At 46.5% G+C, this 16248-nt stretch overlaps 1 protein-coding gene and 1 pseudogene across 1 annotated transcript in view; one reads left to right on the forward strand and one right to left on the reverse strand.

The window, feature by feature from the left end:
* Window positions 1–16248, reverse strand: part of CAND1 (cullin-associated and neddylation dissociated) — a 102892-nt gene that overhangs the window by 48010 nt on the left and 38634 nt on the right. Inside the window, exon 6 of the mRNA XM_087400318.1 lies at window positions 11812–11941. Within this exon, the coding sequence (XP_087256444.1) occupies window positions 11812–11941 (130 nt within the window). The remainder of the gene's footprint in view (window positions 1–11811; window positions 11942–16248) is intronic.
* LOC147882332 (uncharacterized) lies at window positions 4894–5583 on the forward strand (annotated as a pseudogene).

The raw sequence follows: 16248 nt of genomic DNA on the forward strand, positions 1-16248 counted from the left end.
GATGTGAATGGACATGACAAAACTTGTGTCTTTTGATGTGCTTGGGCTGTCCCAAAACCAAGGGACGCACCTTTTTCACCATCGGACGCACCTTTTTTATGAAGAGTTTTTGACTCCTCACCCATGGGACACACCCCATCGTGTAAAAGAGGACATCTTTTCGTGTAAGGTTACACCCCTTCATGAAAAGGTACACCTATCCCAAGGGTAATACCCCTTAGAATAGGTACACCCTTTGGCACCAGAGGGCATAAAAAGGGCAACCAGCCCTATACCGAAGGCCTAACCCTAGACTACCCAAGGGTTCATTAAACCCACGTTTTAATTTTTTGGCAACCACCAACCAGCAAGGAAAAAGGGCGAAATTCAATCGCAATTTCACGTCTACCTATTTCGCTCCAAAACGGCCGTACGTGATTTCCATTTTCTCCTTTCCAAGCAGGCTGCACTTTCGTTCAGGCTTCCATATGGCATACACTAGATCATTCTGCAGCAGCCAGCTCTTGTTGGTTCATCGCCATGATTACCTGTGACCAGACGCCCTTGCTGTCCTTTTGATCTCGAATCAAACTAGCTTGGCCCCTGCTGCTCATCACACCACCTTTAGCCTGTGAACAGCGGCTCTTTGCTGCCCTCTATTTTCGTCCAGCCAGGCCTGGCCTTGCTTCTAGTACCCCACAGGTTTCAACGCAGGCCACCTTAGCCAGGCCACGGATTTCAACGCAGGAAAAGTGCGCCAGTTTTACGGAATCTGAAAAACGCCTCTGCCAACGTCCTATCTGCCTCGCCAGTCTCGCCAGGCACCTGTTTCTTGTTCACATATCCACATGGACTTGCAAAGACAGCAACATGGACCTCCAGATAGAGATTTGCAGGCCTTTTCTACGCAACTAATTGGCAGATCTGATTCTTTCCATTCTATTTCTAAGGGCTCACTTTCATATTGTTATTTGCTGCTCATTATCAAATTACAACAAATGAACGCCCCCTCCTTAAAGCATGGAAACCCCTGGTAATGCCTCAGTCCCTTCAAGGACACCTCAGGCATCATCTATCACACAATATCGTGTTCAGATTGCACAACCAGCCCATTTTGGAGCTTTTGCATCGTGGGTCTTTTGTGTCACGTGCCCTTCCAGTGACTTGGACCACATCCTATATCTTCTGCGTGAGGCGCCTCAATTACATTACTTCCTCAGCACAGTCCAGGTTGTGTTTCACGAGACACGTAGATACCCACAACCCGATATTCCTCATGAGTTTGCTGTCCATCTTTGGAGAGACTTTTATCCCTCAGCTTCAGCATCTCCAGGGTACTCTCCACCTCCTTCAGCTCCCAAATATCCTCCTGCACAGGTTTTACCTCCCCCAAGACAGTATTTACACTCTGAAAGCACTCCTTCTCTGGGATATCCTCCACTCCCAACAGCAGCTCCTTATCCCTTCTCAGATCCGTGGACTCTACAACCTACCCTTGTACTCTCACGAGCAGTAACACCCACTTCAGCATCACCAATGTTACCTCAGACAGGACCTCCTTTACCAGATTTCCACCGGTGGTTCCATCCTACCTCGCCTGCCTCCTCCAACATGAGCAACCTCAGGGAGCAGCCCAGATCTTCTTTCAGGAATGGTACAAACTAGAGCGCAGGTTCGAGCTCTTCTCACAGGGACCTCAGATATGTCACAACGCTCGCGTGCAGCCTCTCCGGACATAAGCAACTCAAGTCCAAAAAAGACCCATGAAGTCAACTTACAAGGCGAAGCACTACTTCAACTTCAAATTTTTCACCTTCAGGACAGCATCTCCGACTTGGTCCAAAAAGTCCAACTCCAGGATTCTCGCAGTACCACACATACAGAGGATGACGTGACACCACTGGACGAATATGTGAACTCATTCCCACCAGAGGTAGAAAACACTGAACTCCGTGCCCTCTACCGCTTACTCCAAGCTTCCAAAACTAAAAGACTTGACATTAAACTTCCTTAAGCCTACACTGGTCAATGAAATCGCTGAACAATTGACCAATGGCTCACAAAACTGCGCATGTACTTTCATATTGTTGACCTCATTGAAGGCAAAAAGATTGCCTTGGCAACCTCCCTCCTCAAGGATACAGCTTTCCTATGGTAGCAACGACGCTTAAAGGACGGCAAAAGTGTGTTAACTTGGGAACGTTTTGAACACGTGCTTCGTAAGCAATTCATACCTGCCAATGCCGACCTCCAAGCACGTTCAAAACTCCGACAGTTGGAGCAAACAAGCTCCTTGTCTTCCTACATCTCTCAGTTCACCACATTGGTGTTGGTGATCGATGGTTTAACTGATGATGATTGCCTTCATGCTTTCATCTTAGGCCTAAATCCCTCGTTACGCATTGATGTCCTCAAAGCAAACATCACCACCACAGTTGGCGCTATTGCTTACGCAGAGCGCATTACCGATTTCCAAAACACAGGGAAGCAGAGTTCTAATAGAACACAGAACTCTACTATGGCCAAGGATGCTCGCCCTCAAGATAACCCCAAGTTCAGAAAAAACTCGGGTATTCAAGGTCAACGACAGTCTCAAGATCCCACAAGTCTCAGAAATCGTATGTTGGATCTCAATAGAAGCACTCCTCCAAGGATCGCGCCTCTTCCTCTTCACAAAGTCATGACCGTCATCACTAACATAAAGGTGCGGCCACTAACAAGAAGAACAACTCCAGCACAAAAGGACCTTGTACCATTTGTACGGGCGACCCAACTTTCACATGACCATTGAGTACATTCCAAGACTACAAAATGTAGTTGGAGATGCTCTTAGCAGGTTAACTCTAGCATCAGCTATGGTAATCTCTACATTATCTATGGATGTTCCGAATTCATTCAAAGGGCAGTATCTAAATGATAAAGACTTTGGCATAGTAGTACAAGTTCTTTCGAAAGATCAACCTTCGACTTCCGAACAAAAGATTTTATCATCCTATTCTTATACGGACGACCTTCTGTATTATCAAGATCGCCTCTGTGTACCATATGACAAGGATGTTCGACGTCTTTTGTTAAAAGAGCATCATGTAGTTCCTTATGCTGCCCATCCAGGCATCAACAAGACTTACAGGTTACTCAGTGCAACATACTATTGGCCTCATATGAAAAGCGACGTCATCAAAATGGTTACATCTTGCTTATCTTGTCAACAAATGAAAGCAAGCCGATGACTTCCAGCAGGACTTCTTCAGCCTCTTCCAGTTCCAACTGAAAGGTGGGAAAGTATTTCATTACAACACTACCACGATCCTCCAGAGGTAACACTCAAATTATGGTAATCGTTGATCGATTGTCCAAAATGGCATACTTTGTTGCTTGCAAAATGTCATGTGCACGGATTAGTATCTGACGTGTACTAGGTACACAAGACTAGCTCAGGTAGCCTGGGGAGGCTTAGAGCTAAGCAGGCTTGATTCTCGGGTTGAGTGGCAAGGGTACGAACCAGTTAGAGGTCTTCGCTATTTTTGGCGCTTGGGGCCTGAGTCTATAAAAGGGGCCTAGGGGTTCAGTTCTCAGGGAGCCGATGGGAGCAAGTTTCGTTCCCAGGTGCTAGGTCTGATCCTAGATTGAGTCGCGGACGCGCACCTGCATCTTAGCGTAGCCCAAGGCCCATTAGCAGATCCCAGGCTTCACAGCGCCACCTGGTGGTATGGGACACCAGGCTGGTTTGGATCTGGTTGGGAGTTCGTGCCAGTAGCTCAGCTCGTGGCTCGGAGGGGACATCTCCTCATTCAGGATCACATCCCGTAGATGTCATGGTTGGGTGGTGAGCAGCCTGCTCAGTTTCTCACGTTTTGTGTGTGTGTTCTTGTGTTTGCTTGCAGATCAGAGGTTTCAGGAGTGCTGGGACGTGTCAGTTGGTATCAGAGCCAGCTCCTGAGGTAGGAATTTCTGATGCGAAAACTTTGGACGATTTCTTCCTCCAGGTATGTCCTAATTTCGAAATTTGTTGCTGCAAGATCTTGTTGGTTCATGGGTTATTGGATGTGGTCAGGATCTAGGGAAAAGGTAGGAAGAAGGAGAGTCTTGATTTTGAATTTACTGGAGGGAAAAGTGAGAGAGGGTTGAGGTGTAGCTAGGTGAGAGTGGAGATGAAGGGAGGAGAGGTGTGAGAAGAGCTGATTGGTAGGCGAGGGGATTCCGTTTGCTGGTCAGGGCTGCGCAGAGGTAGGTGAAGGTAGGAGGGGCTGAGTGGTGCGCCATAGGCTGGAGAGGAATTCGGCCAGGCAGGGAGGTGCACCAGGGGCTGGAGCAGGGTGCGGCCAGACTGTTGGAGGAGCTGTTTTTTCGCAAAAAGCACCACCCTCCAAGTTGGGAGGGTCGGGCGAAAAAAAGCAGCAACCCTCCAAAGTTAGGAGGGGTTGGATGCTAAAAAAAGCATCAACCCTCCAAGATTGGGAGGGTGAGCTTTTCTAGAAAGCATAGCTTCCTAGATTAGCTGCACCATCTCCTTTATAGCCTGGCAGGATCCCAAGCTCAGCCACAGCCTAAGCTAGAGTGCGCAAGAAGACCTCCTGACACTTCTACCAGATTTCGCCATCTAGGAACGGCCACAGCCTGCGTCAGATTCTGTACAGCCTGCGTCAGATTCCGTACAGCCTGCGGCAGATTTCCGTACAGTACGGCCTGCAGCAAACTTCCGTGCACTGCAGCCTGCAGCGAAACCAGCAAAGGGAGACCCCGGGATCACCTACGCCAGCTGATCGTCAGCTTCCAGCATCTTCTTTTCGGCCAGCTCCTCTTCTTTCGTCAACTCCTCTTGGGACGGTTTTTCTCTGCTCCACTCTCCTTCCAGCTGTGATTCCCCTAGTTATTTCTCTCAGTTCGCTACTCTTTTCAGATCAGATTTCAGACATGGCTGATTCTGTAAATCCTGAGTTTGCCATGGGAGATCAGGATTTGGAATACCCTGCGGAGGAAGACCAGGGTCTTTACGACGATCTGATTACGAAGAAAGCCTTCAGTGAATTCACCACTGCTCTAGATGGAAAATTCGAGCAGGTTAATGCGAATCAAACGGGGTTGACACAGCAACTCCAAGGGATTCAGACTACTCTCACACTTCTGACTAGCACTGTGCAGGCACTCACGCATGTGGATGCCATGGCTTCAGTGTTAGGTCCGAACATAACTCCAGACCCTTTTCCCGGAGATCAGAAGTCTCGAACCAAGGAGGTTGTTGACACTTGGTTGCACAAGTGGCAAGTACACTTCCAGTTCCACCCGTACCCAGATGACAAGAAAATACAGCTTGCAGCCGGATTCATGTCAGGAAAGGCTTTGTTATGGTGGAAGGAACTCCAACCTAAGCCGGTAACATGGATAGATTTCCAAGGGGTCTTCACGAAGGAGTTTCTGAAGGAGGAGGAGGACGACTACGATATCGTAGGCAAGCTTAAAGCCCTCAATATGTCTAAGCTGAACTTGACGTTTAAAGTTTATCTTCAAAGGTTTCGAGATCTGTAGACCAGGGCCACAAAGATGGATCCAGTGACCTTGTTAGGTTTCTTTGTGGATGGTTTGCCAGATTCGTACAAGTTGTAGATCAAGAACAACAAATGTACCACGTTGCAAGAGGCCATGAATTACGCGCGTATTTATGATGATACCATGGCCAGTGCAAAGGCAACCACAGTTTCCGACACGAGTGGGAAGAACAAACGGAAGTTCTTCTAGTCTACCACTGGTACCGGGGAGACGAAGTCTATAGACAACGCCTCCAAGAAACACTTGACTCAAGCAAAGAATGGTCGAGCCCGTTTCCTTCGTACCTTGAAGCTTAAGAAGGAAGGACGTTGCTTCTACTGCGAGGAGCGGGGCCACACCAAGAATGACTGTCCAAAGCGCAAGAATCAAAAGCACGCGCTGGGACCGAAGCTCCAGGCGGGTCCAGGTACCAAAGCCAAGGGAGCGAACCAAGTTTCGATGACAGGTATTTCTGTAAATGTCATTACCTGCCCACTTTCTTGCAATTGCACTTTCAATACTTCGTTATTTGGTTCCCATGATCTTTTCCGAGTTTATGGAGAAGTTAGGGACCAAAGGGTTCACATTCTCTTTCCCTGGCAGCTCTCACAACTTTGTTAATTACAAATTTGTGCAAAAGATGGGGCTGTCCACGATACCTAGCGATCACACCTATGAGGTGCAGCTTCCAGCTGGGAAGCAATTTTGGGATCGCAAAATTGAAGCGCTTCCTATCCGGATTCAAGAATACACAGGGGCTCTTACGTGCTATGTTATGCACTTGGAGCATGTGGACTTGTTAATCGGAATAGAGTGGTTTAAAACCCACAATATTCGGATTGGATGGACGGAGCATACGCTTTCTTTTGTGGATAAGGACACCCAATTTTATATTCAGTGTGATCATATTCCCTCTTCTCAGGGACCTATTGTATCTGCGATGCAGCTTCGGAATATATTAAACACTTCTCATTATGATGTCTATCAGTGTGTTTTGATTCCGCTTTCTTCATTTGTTGTCTCTGTATGATTTAAGTGTGTTTAAACACCGAAGGTGACCTTCCATCTCCTCCATTCCATCAAGGATGTATTCCCTGCGCAACTGCCGGAAGGTTTACCTCCAGAACGCGCAGTAGATCATCACATAGACTTAGTCCCAGGGGCTCAACCTATTAGTATACCACCTTATAGGATGAGCCAGCTTGAGGAGGATGAGCTAGCTACACAGCTACAGGATTACGTGAATATGGGCTATATTCGCCCAAGTAAATCACCTTAGGGTGCACCTGTCCTCTTAAGGAAGAAGAAAGATTCTACATGGAGAATGTGTATAGATTATAAACGATTGAATAAAGTGACAATTAAGAATCGATACCCTCTACCACGTTCCGATGATATGATAGACCGTTTGGCCGGAGCGAAGTATTTCACTAAGATTGATTTGTGTACGGGTTATCACCAAATCCGTATCTATGCTAAACACATAGATAGAACCGCATTCCGAACTAGGTATGGTCACTACGAGTTTCTTGTATTACCTTTTGGTTTGACCAATGCTCCTACCACCTTCCAGCAAATGATGAACGATTTCTTCCGAGATTTTCTGGGCAAATTCGTTGTAGTGTTCTTAGATGACATCTTGGTATATAGCCGAACGCTTGAGGATCACATAGGACACCTCCGGATTGTCTTAGTTATTCTAAGACAGCATAAGCTCTATGCCAAGATGGTAAATGTGACTTCTTTATGAAGGAGATCATTTACTTACGACACAAGATTACTTCTGAAGGTATTAGCATTGATCTGGATCGTATCCAGAAGGTTTTAGAATGGCCTATCCCTCAGACTGTGAAACAACTTCGTTCTTTCCTAGGATTTACGGTATTTCTATGGAAGTCTGTGCGTGATTATTCACATATCACGGCACCCCTCACAAACATATTGAAAGGTCGTGGACGCAGGTCTACCCAGCCGATCTCTTGAAATGATGCATTGAACAAGGCTTTTGAAACCTTGAAGTTTTCTATCAAGGAAGCACCCGTTCTTGCATTACCCGATCCTACCCGGCCTTATGTTTTAGAGGCCGTTGCGAGTGATTTTGCGATTGGGGCAGCTCTATTCCAAGAAGGCAGACTTGTAGCTTTCGAAGTAAGCAACTAGACGACACCCAATATCGTTGGCCCACACTAGAAAAGGAACTTTATGCTGTAGTGTATGCCCTTAAGGTTTGGAGACACTACTTGTATGGTTCAAAGTTTCTTGTATTGACTGATCATCAGTCAATTAAGTATGTGCGTGATGGGTCTGAATTGAGGGGATGGAAAGCTAGATGGGCAGAATTAATGCAAGATTTTTGAAATACGTTATCGAAAGGGTTCTTTGAATAGTGTGGCGGATGCCTTAAGTTGAGTCAAGTTTGTAAATGCTATGTCATTTACGGAAATATCCTCAGACCTATTTCAATCCTTGAGAGGGCTTTACGCAACTGATAGTCATTTCAGTTCTTATTGACAGAGAGTCCAGGATGGAAGCTCCATGGTTGACCAGGACTCAGGGATTGTGCCACCTACAGTACAGGCGGCGGGAGGTCAGTGGATGATTAGGAGAACGGCTTGCTGTTCCGGAATGGAAAGATTTGTGTACCCGATGTTCTGGAACTTAGATCCAAGATTCTCTGGGAGTGTCATGATGCTCCTAGTGCTGGACATCCGGGTATACATCGGACTCTCTCTCTTGTGAAGCATACCTTTTATTGGCCTAAGATGCGTGCATTTATGTAGTAGGTTGCCGAGTTTGTCAGGTTAACGCCTTAGAAGCGCGGATTCATTACAACCATTACAGATTCCAGGTAATAAATGGGAAAGTATTTCCATGGATTTTATTACTGGTTTGCCTCGAACGCGCAAGGGTCATGACTCCATTTGGGTCATAGTTGACCGTTTGACAAAAATGGCTAGATTCTTACCTACTAGAACAACTATTTCAGCTGTTCAACTGGCTCACGAGTTTGTGGACCACTTGTTTAAGCTGTATGGTTTGCCATCTGACATAGTCAGTGATAGGGACTCAAAGTTTACAAGTAACTTTTGGACACTTGTTTTTGAGAAGTTAGAAACTACTCTAGTATGAGTTCCTCAGATCATGCACAAACCGATGGCAGTACAGAGAAGGTTAACCAGTTGGTTGAAGATATGCTTCGGGCATATGTATCTAAGAGACAGTCTTCATGGGAAGATTATCTACCTATGATAGAATTTGCTTATAACAGTGCAAAGCATTCGAGTACTGGTTACAGTCCTTTTATGCTTATGTACGGGTTTCAACCTAAGTCACCAGTTATGGTTGGGTTAAAAGGGATTCAAAATGATGCTGCAAAGAACTTCTTGCAAGACATGCAGAAAATGTTGCAGTTTGCCAAGGAGTCTATTAGAAGTGCCCAAGATCGGGACAGATTTTTTGCTAATAGACATCGTTCACCTAGAGAGTTCTCTGAAGGAACAATGGTATATTTGCGAATTCCCAAGGAATCCAAGAGCCTAAGTACTGGTTTGGTTCCGAAATTATCCCCCAGATACTGTGGTCCGTTCAAGGTCATTAAAAGAATTGGACCAGTTGCATATCGACTAGAATTGCCTCCTGATGTTAAAGTACATCCAGTCTTTCATGTCAGTAGACTGAAAGAAGTCTTGGGTGCGGATGATCAACTTGTTTCTCCTCAAGAGATAATAGAAGTTACAAATTTGACTTTTACTCCACACGAACCTGAGTGTATTCTTGAATTTCGTGACAGACAGATTCGTAATCGATCTATCACGGAATACAAGATCAAGTGGAAGGATCGTGTTAAGGAGGATGCAACATGGGAGACATTACAAAACCTCCAAAGAACATTTCCGGGTTTTTTAGCGAACTCAGGAGTGAGTTCTTAGAGGAGGGGAAGTATGTCATGTGCACGGATTAGTATCTGACGTGTACTAGGTACACAAGACTAGCTCAGGTAGCCTGGGGAGGCTTAGAGCTAGGCAGGCTTGATTCTCGGGTTGAGTGACAAGGGTACGAACCAGTTAGAGGTCTTCGCTATTTTTTGTGCTTGGGACCCGAGTCTATAAAAGGGACCCAAGGGTTCAGTTCTCAGGGAGCCCATGGGAACAAGTTTCGTTCCCAGGTGCTAGGTCTGATCCTGGATTGAGTCGCGGACGCGCGCCTGCATCTTAGCGTAGCCCAAGGCCCAGTAGCAGACCCCAGGCTTCACAACGCCACCTGGTGGTATGGGACACCAGGCTGGTTTGGATCTGGTTGGGAGTTCGTGCCAGTAGCTCAGCTCGTGGCTCGGAGGGAACATCTCCTCATTCGGGATCACATCCCGTAGATGTCATGGTTGGGTGGTGAGCAGCCTGCTCAGTTTCTCACGTTGTGTGTGTGTGTTCTTGTGTTTGCTTGCAGATCAGAGGTTTCAGGAGTGCTGGGACGTGTCACAAAAGAAGTGCACAGGCTCCGGACATCGCCAAACTCTTCATACAACACATCTTCCAACACCATGGATTGCCCAAGAATATCGTTTCCGACAGAGATCCTAAGTTCACCAGTCACTTTTGGATTTCAATGTTTGAATCTTTGGGTACAACTCTACTGTTCAGTTCAGCCTACCACCCAGAATCAAATGGACAGACTGAAAGAGTCAACCAAGTTCTGGAAGAAATGCTCCGACATTATATTCAGTCACGCCTAGCAGCTTGGGAAGAGTATCTACCACTCCTTGAGTTTGCTTATAATAACTCTTTCCATAGTGCCATCAGCATGACTCCATTCCAAGCAGCTTATGGACACACTCCGATTGTACCAACAAATTTTGTACTTCAACATCAAGTGGCCCTAGCTAATCAACTGGTTCAAGAAATGCAAGACATTCTACTCCAAGTCAGGGATCATATGCGAAAAGCGCAAGAGCGGTATCAACGGTCTACCAACAAACATAGACGTCACTAGAATTTGAAACTGGTGACATGGTGCTATTATTTGTACCCCCACATCGCTACAAGATGGTTAAGTCTGTGTTTCCTAAGTTGCGACCAAGATACTATAGACCTTTCCGGATCGTTAAGAAAAATTCACCTTTAAGTTACAAATTGGAATTACCACCATCATGGGGTAAAATCCACCCGACATTTCATATTTCTTGGCTCAAGACATACATTCCAAGCGATGAAGCAGTTCCTCCTGCAGATGTCTCAACTATATGGATGACACACTACAAACACTCAAGCAATACAAATATTCCTTGTTCTCTGCTATTTCAGTCTCCTTTCTGTTCCTTAGCACATTTCTAAATATAGTAAATCTAGGATTTCTTACACGGCCCACCTCTACTAGATAGCCGACCAGCAGGTCGGGCTATCTGCCCCAAAGGGTGGCCATAACTGGCCCCTACAAGAGCCTATCCAGGGCACCTCAGAAGAGGCTGCCACGCGGCAGAAAAGCAGGCCTGAGGAAGGCCCTGAACAGCCCTGCACGTGGGCAGCAACCCCTCCAGCATGGGCTATCCTGCCAACGGACCCAGAGGGCCCCAACACATGCCATGAACCGTACCAACCCTACTCTTCCTAACCTCACAAGAGGGGCGGGCACACCACAACACTGGCCCTCACTCATCTAACCTAACCTCACTCACTGGGCGGGCACACCCACAAGCAAGGCCCTCTCTCTCTAGGTGACATCAGGATATGTTGACCCCCAACAGTAACCTGCATCCTAGTATAATATTTTGGAGCATCATGAACATGTCCATCGTGTTGAGCTTAGTTTTTAGAACTCATTAAAAATAATATGAGGTCTACTCCATGATAAAGGTGAAAATGCTGCACATCTCCATGGTCATAAAGTGAACTCTATAATAAACACCACCTCATGATCTAAATTTTAACATCAGGTATAATCCATGATAATGGTGAAAACGGTGCACATCTCCATGTCCATGAAGTGAACTCTGCAATAAACACAATCTCTTTAATATCAGGTATAACCCATGATAAAAGGCCAAAACGGTGCACATCTTCATTGCCATAAAGTTAACTCTACAATAAGACAGCCTCTTAATCTAGCTTTTACTCTACGCCTCAAAAGTAACAGCAAACAGAAAAAATCAGTGCAGATACTAATCTAAATCAAACTCCGAAATTGTGGAAATACAGATATCTATGCATGGTACAAACAGAAAAAATCAGTGCAGAGATTAATCTAAATCAAACTCCGAAATTTTGGCAATACAGATATCTATGCATGGTACACCACATAAGATGTTTAGACAACCTGAAAGCCCCAATCATTTGTATATCTGTTCGTGTCATTTCTGGCTTCAAATCTTTTTGCTTCAATAGTTGAACAACATGAAGAATAGCCCTCCCGAGGAGATCATCTGACGTACTAGACGCCAACATTGCTATGACACAAAATAAAACCCATGGATTAGACCTCTCTCTCTCTCTCTCTCTCTCTCTCTCTCTGTTATTTTGCTTTTGCTACTCTAGTATTTGGACACTTGATTCACTAGTTTAGCACTTTAGCTTTCAGCAAGGGTCTTAGTGAACCCTTTGCTTCAGCCCTTCGCGGCTTGTATGAGTTACTTCTTGGCCTGTACTTTGTCTCATTGGCCCGCGAGGCCTCTTGCAAACATTAATACATCACTCTCTCTCTCTCTCTCTCTCTCTCTCTCTCTCTCTCTCTCCTTCGACTTCAGCCCCCGCTTCAGGCTCAGCTCTAGTTCCAGTCTCAGCTCTCTCTACATCTACGATCAGTGACATACTCATGCCCATGGCGCCGGTTGTTGTTCCCTTCCCCTCCTCTCCTGTTACAGCTCTCGCACAGCTTAGGACCCCTACTTCGGAGGTGTCATACACTGTTCCGCATTACGATTCACTCTCCCCTCTCCCTCTCAATCAGCCCACGCTCCCACACCCCGTTGGGACTGCCTCATCCATTCCACTGTCATCTCCATTCCTCACTCAGTCACCGTCTAGTTTCCGGACTCGGTCCCACACTTTCATGCCACAGTCACCACAGTTTCAGCATGGACATGGGTGGGCTGATACACCAAAGGCCCATGAGACCTTGCTCATGGAGAGACATAGTTTCCGTGAGCGTGAGATGGAGCTGACTCGCTTCGCACGGGAGTAGGTCCGCTTCAACTAGGAACAGAGCCGCATCATACAAGAGCAAGCTAGGGCCATTCGGGAGCAGGCGGGCCTTATTCAGGGACTCAGACAAGATATCATGCAGCTCCGACAGGAGGTCACAGCCATACATACTGTCCCAGGGAGTACCCCGGTGGTCGAGGCACAGATTGCGAGCATGCAATCTGCTATTGAGGAGACTTCCAGATGGGTTGACGTGGCCAAACGGGAACCGGAAAGGGTAACCGTTTCGGCTACCCTCATGGAGCAGAAGCAGAGAGCCAGTAAGGCTCTCAACATCAGAGTACGCAGGATTCCACGCACTGAGGCTACACCGATGGTAGATGCGACTGCGTTCGTGGCCGCTACCCTGGGTGTGGCTGAGCATAGGATAAAGAGGACATGGCGGGTGGGGAGAGATCCCAACCGAGAGCAACCCCTGATCATACCGTTCCATGACACTCAGGCACGACTTTCAACTCTACGACGCAGGTCAGTCCTTCGAGATCAGCCAGCAATCTCTATGGATGAGGACCTCACACCTCTACAGGTTGAGGAGAGGCGCTCTTTGCTGCAGCAGCGGAATCAGGCCCGGAAGGAGGGGAAGTGGGCAGTGGTACAAGAGGGACGACTTCTTACAGGCCCCCGTAGGGCACCTGCCCCCTCCCCTACATAGGAAAGCGGGGTCTACGAGACTCAGATATCCGAGACCCTGTCTTGCACCATTTGGAACTGTAATGGTACCTTATGGTCAGAACCAGGGAACTTCTCAGAATCCTATACAAGCCATGACATAGTCTCTTATACAAAGACCCATCAGAGCCCAGAGCGCCCTATTCCAATAGTCAACGGATATACATGGGGGTCTCCCTACAGAGATGAGACGACGGGTACAGGAGGAGTTCAAGGTTCAGGTGGAGTTGCAGTCCTTTTCAGATCCACACTTCGGGGGATCATTTCAGTAGAGCAGAGAGATACACATTCCAGATTTATTTGGATCCGGATTCAACACATGCACAGCCGGGATCTGTTTGTCGCAGTTTGCTACTTCCCCTCGGAGACCTCCCACTTTGCCAGAGATATTCGAGGTGATGATGAGACATCCCCATTTGCTGCCCTTTATCAGTCCATTGTTGACTTTTCTAGCCACGGAGAAGTCCTTCTAGTGGGGGACTTCAACGCAAGAACAAGGGCCCGTCAGGTACCACTTCTTGACTTTAGAGATGATTCCACCCTACTGCCAGATATTGACCTTCAGGAGGCAAGTATGCTACGGGTTTCAGTTGACAGGCGAGGTCCATTCTCATCTTATGGGCAGGCCCTATTAGACCTCGGCAGGATACATGATCTCATAACGATCTTGACAGATGGCCCGCTTCAAGTGGTTTCACATCCTTTCCACATGGGGGGGGCTCCAGTGTTGTTGATTACATCATGGGATCCCCTATCTTCACATCTCGCATTACTGACTTCACTGTAGCACCTCTCCTCCCAGGGGTTGATCATACATACCTTTTCTTTAGCATCTCCACCTCCCTTCGCACATCACGTTCCACCCCACTTAGTGCTTACTCCACCTAGCACGATATACGCTTTGATCGGGATCACTCACCTTCTTACTCTGGCCGTCTATACATACTTCTCGCTTATATTGACTTCAAACCTCTTGTAGAGGATCGTGCTAACCTTGTCACCCGCTCACTACACGAGGCTGCCATTCACGCTTTTTCCCACACCACCCGCTCCACCCGCCCACCACACCATGGAACCATACCCTGTAATAGCTGGTACGATGATAAGCGTAAGGCTTTCTGCTGTCAACTCAGATTTGAAACCAAAAACAGTCTTCCGAGCGCACCAAATACGCTACGTGAATACCGTAGACTGATACGGAGGAAGAAACTAGGCTTCGTTCATCGGAACGAGGAGGAGCTACTGAACATTTTGTTTAGTAACAACTTCTGGCTGAGATTTCTAGAAGGACGGTCCCCTCCGCCACTCACTAACACTCAGATCTGGTTTGATTATGCATGCACACTTTATGACATCCCAAATCAGCCAGTCCCTAACCTCTCACACATGCCTCGTCCCACATCATGCATCCCCTTCACTAGAAGAGGGGTAAAGGATGCCGTAATGAAACTTCATAATGGCCGAGCAAAGGATCATGAGGGACTATGCACTGAGTTCATTGCATATGGGATTAACCTCCTAGCCTCGATCTTAGCAAAGCTTTTCAATGAAGCAGTTTGTTTGGGATTTCCACACTCTTATACCATTAACACTATCTCACCCATGCTAGAAACGAGAGAGTGAGATAGCAGTAAGCAAGAGAGCTGAACATAGTACTTGCAATAGAAGAAGTGACTGATACAAGAAGTGGGATGGGTTTTGTCTAAGTGACAAAACCTTATACTTCACTAACCGTAGTTAGTGAAATAACTGTGGTTAAGAAAAAAACCACTAAATGAGGAAAAAGTGCCCCTAACCTACTTATTACATCACATTGGTCACTGCTGAATTATAATAACAATTCTAACACCTCCTTGCAGTGCCAATGTCATGTACAAGGAAATGATCAATCACCAAAAGGATATAAGTACAAGGAACTATAAAATGCCTCAAACATTTCACGTGGAAGTGGTTTGGTGAAGATGTCTGCAACATTGTCATGTGTTGACACATAGATCATACTGATCTCTCCTGCATGCAACTTCTCTCTGACATAGTGATAGTGAACCTCAATGTGCTTCGTGCGAGCATGAAACACACGATTCTTTGCCATTGCTATAGCACTCTAACTATCAGTGAGAATCGGAGAAGGACCCTCCAATTAAAGATGAAGATCAGCAAATAAACGACGCAGCCAAACACATTCAACTGTCGCTGTGAAAGCTGCCCTGTACTCAGCTTCACATGAGGAGGTAGCCACTGTAGACCGTTTCTGGCTCAACCAAGAAATGCAAGCATGTCCTAGAAAGAAACAATTCCCACTGGTGGACTGCCTAGTATCATAGTCTCCAACCCAATCTGAGTCACTGTAAGCATGCATCTGCAAGTCACCCCCCCTGGGAAACATCAAGCCAAAAGACTTTGTACCTTGCAAGTAACGGAAGATGTGTTTTACAGCCTGCCAATGCATAATCTTTGGGCTGTGCATATACCTGCACACCTGAGAAACTGATAACTGAATATCAGGTCGTGTATTGCAGAGATAAATGAGACATCCAACAGCTTGACTATAGAGTGTGACATCAATTGATTCACCCGCATCATGCATTGTAAACTTCAGCCCCGGCTCCATGGGAGTGGACATAGGCTTGCAATCATGCATGTTGAATCTGTCCAAGAGCTTTTGAACATACTTAGACTGAGACATAACAATGCCACGTTTCTCTTGAATAAACTGAATCCCCAAAAAGAAATGTAACAAGCCCAAGTCTAACATATCAAATGTAGCTTTCAATTGGGCCTTGAAATCTGCAATTACTTCCTCAATTGATCCGGTGAGCAGCATGTCATCTACATAAAGAATGATGACCAGAATATCCCCTCCATCCTTCTTGATGTAGAGGGT

This window comes from Dipteris shenzhenensis, chromosome 29 (genome assembly GCF_047967505.1).
Source record: "Dipteris shenzhenensis isolate YYH24624 ecotype China chromosome 29, Dip_SZ_1.0, whole genome shotgun sequence".
Lineage (NCBI taxonomy): Eukaryota > Viridiplantae > Streptophyta > Polypodiopsida > Gleicheniales > Dipteridaceae > Dipteris > Dipteris shenzhenensis.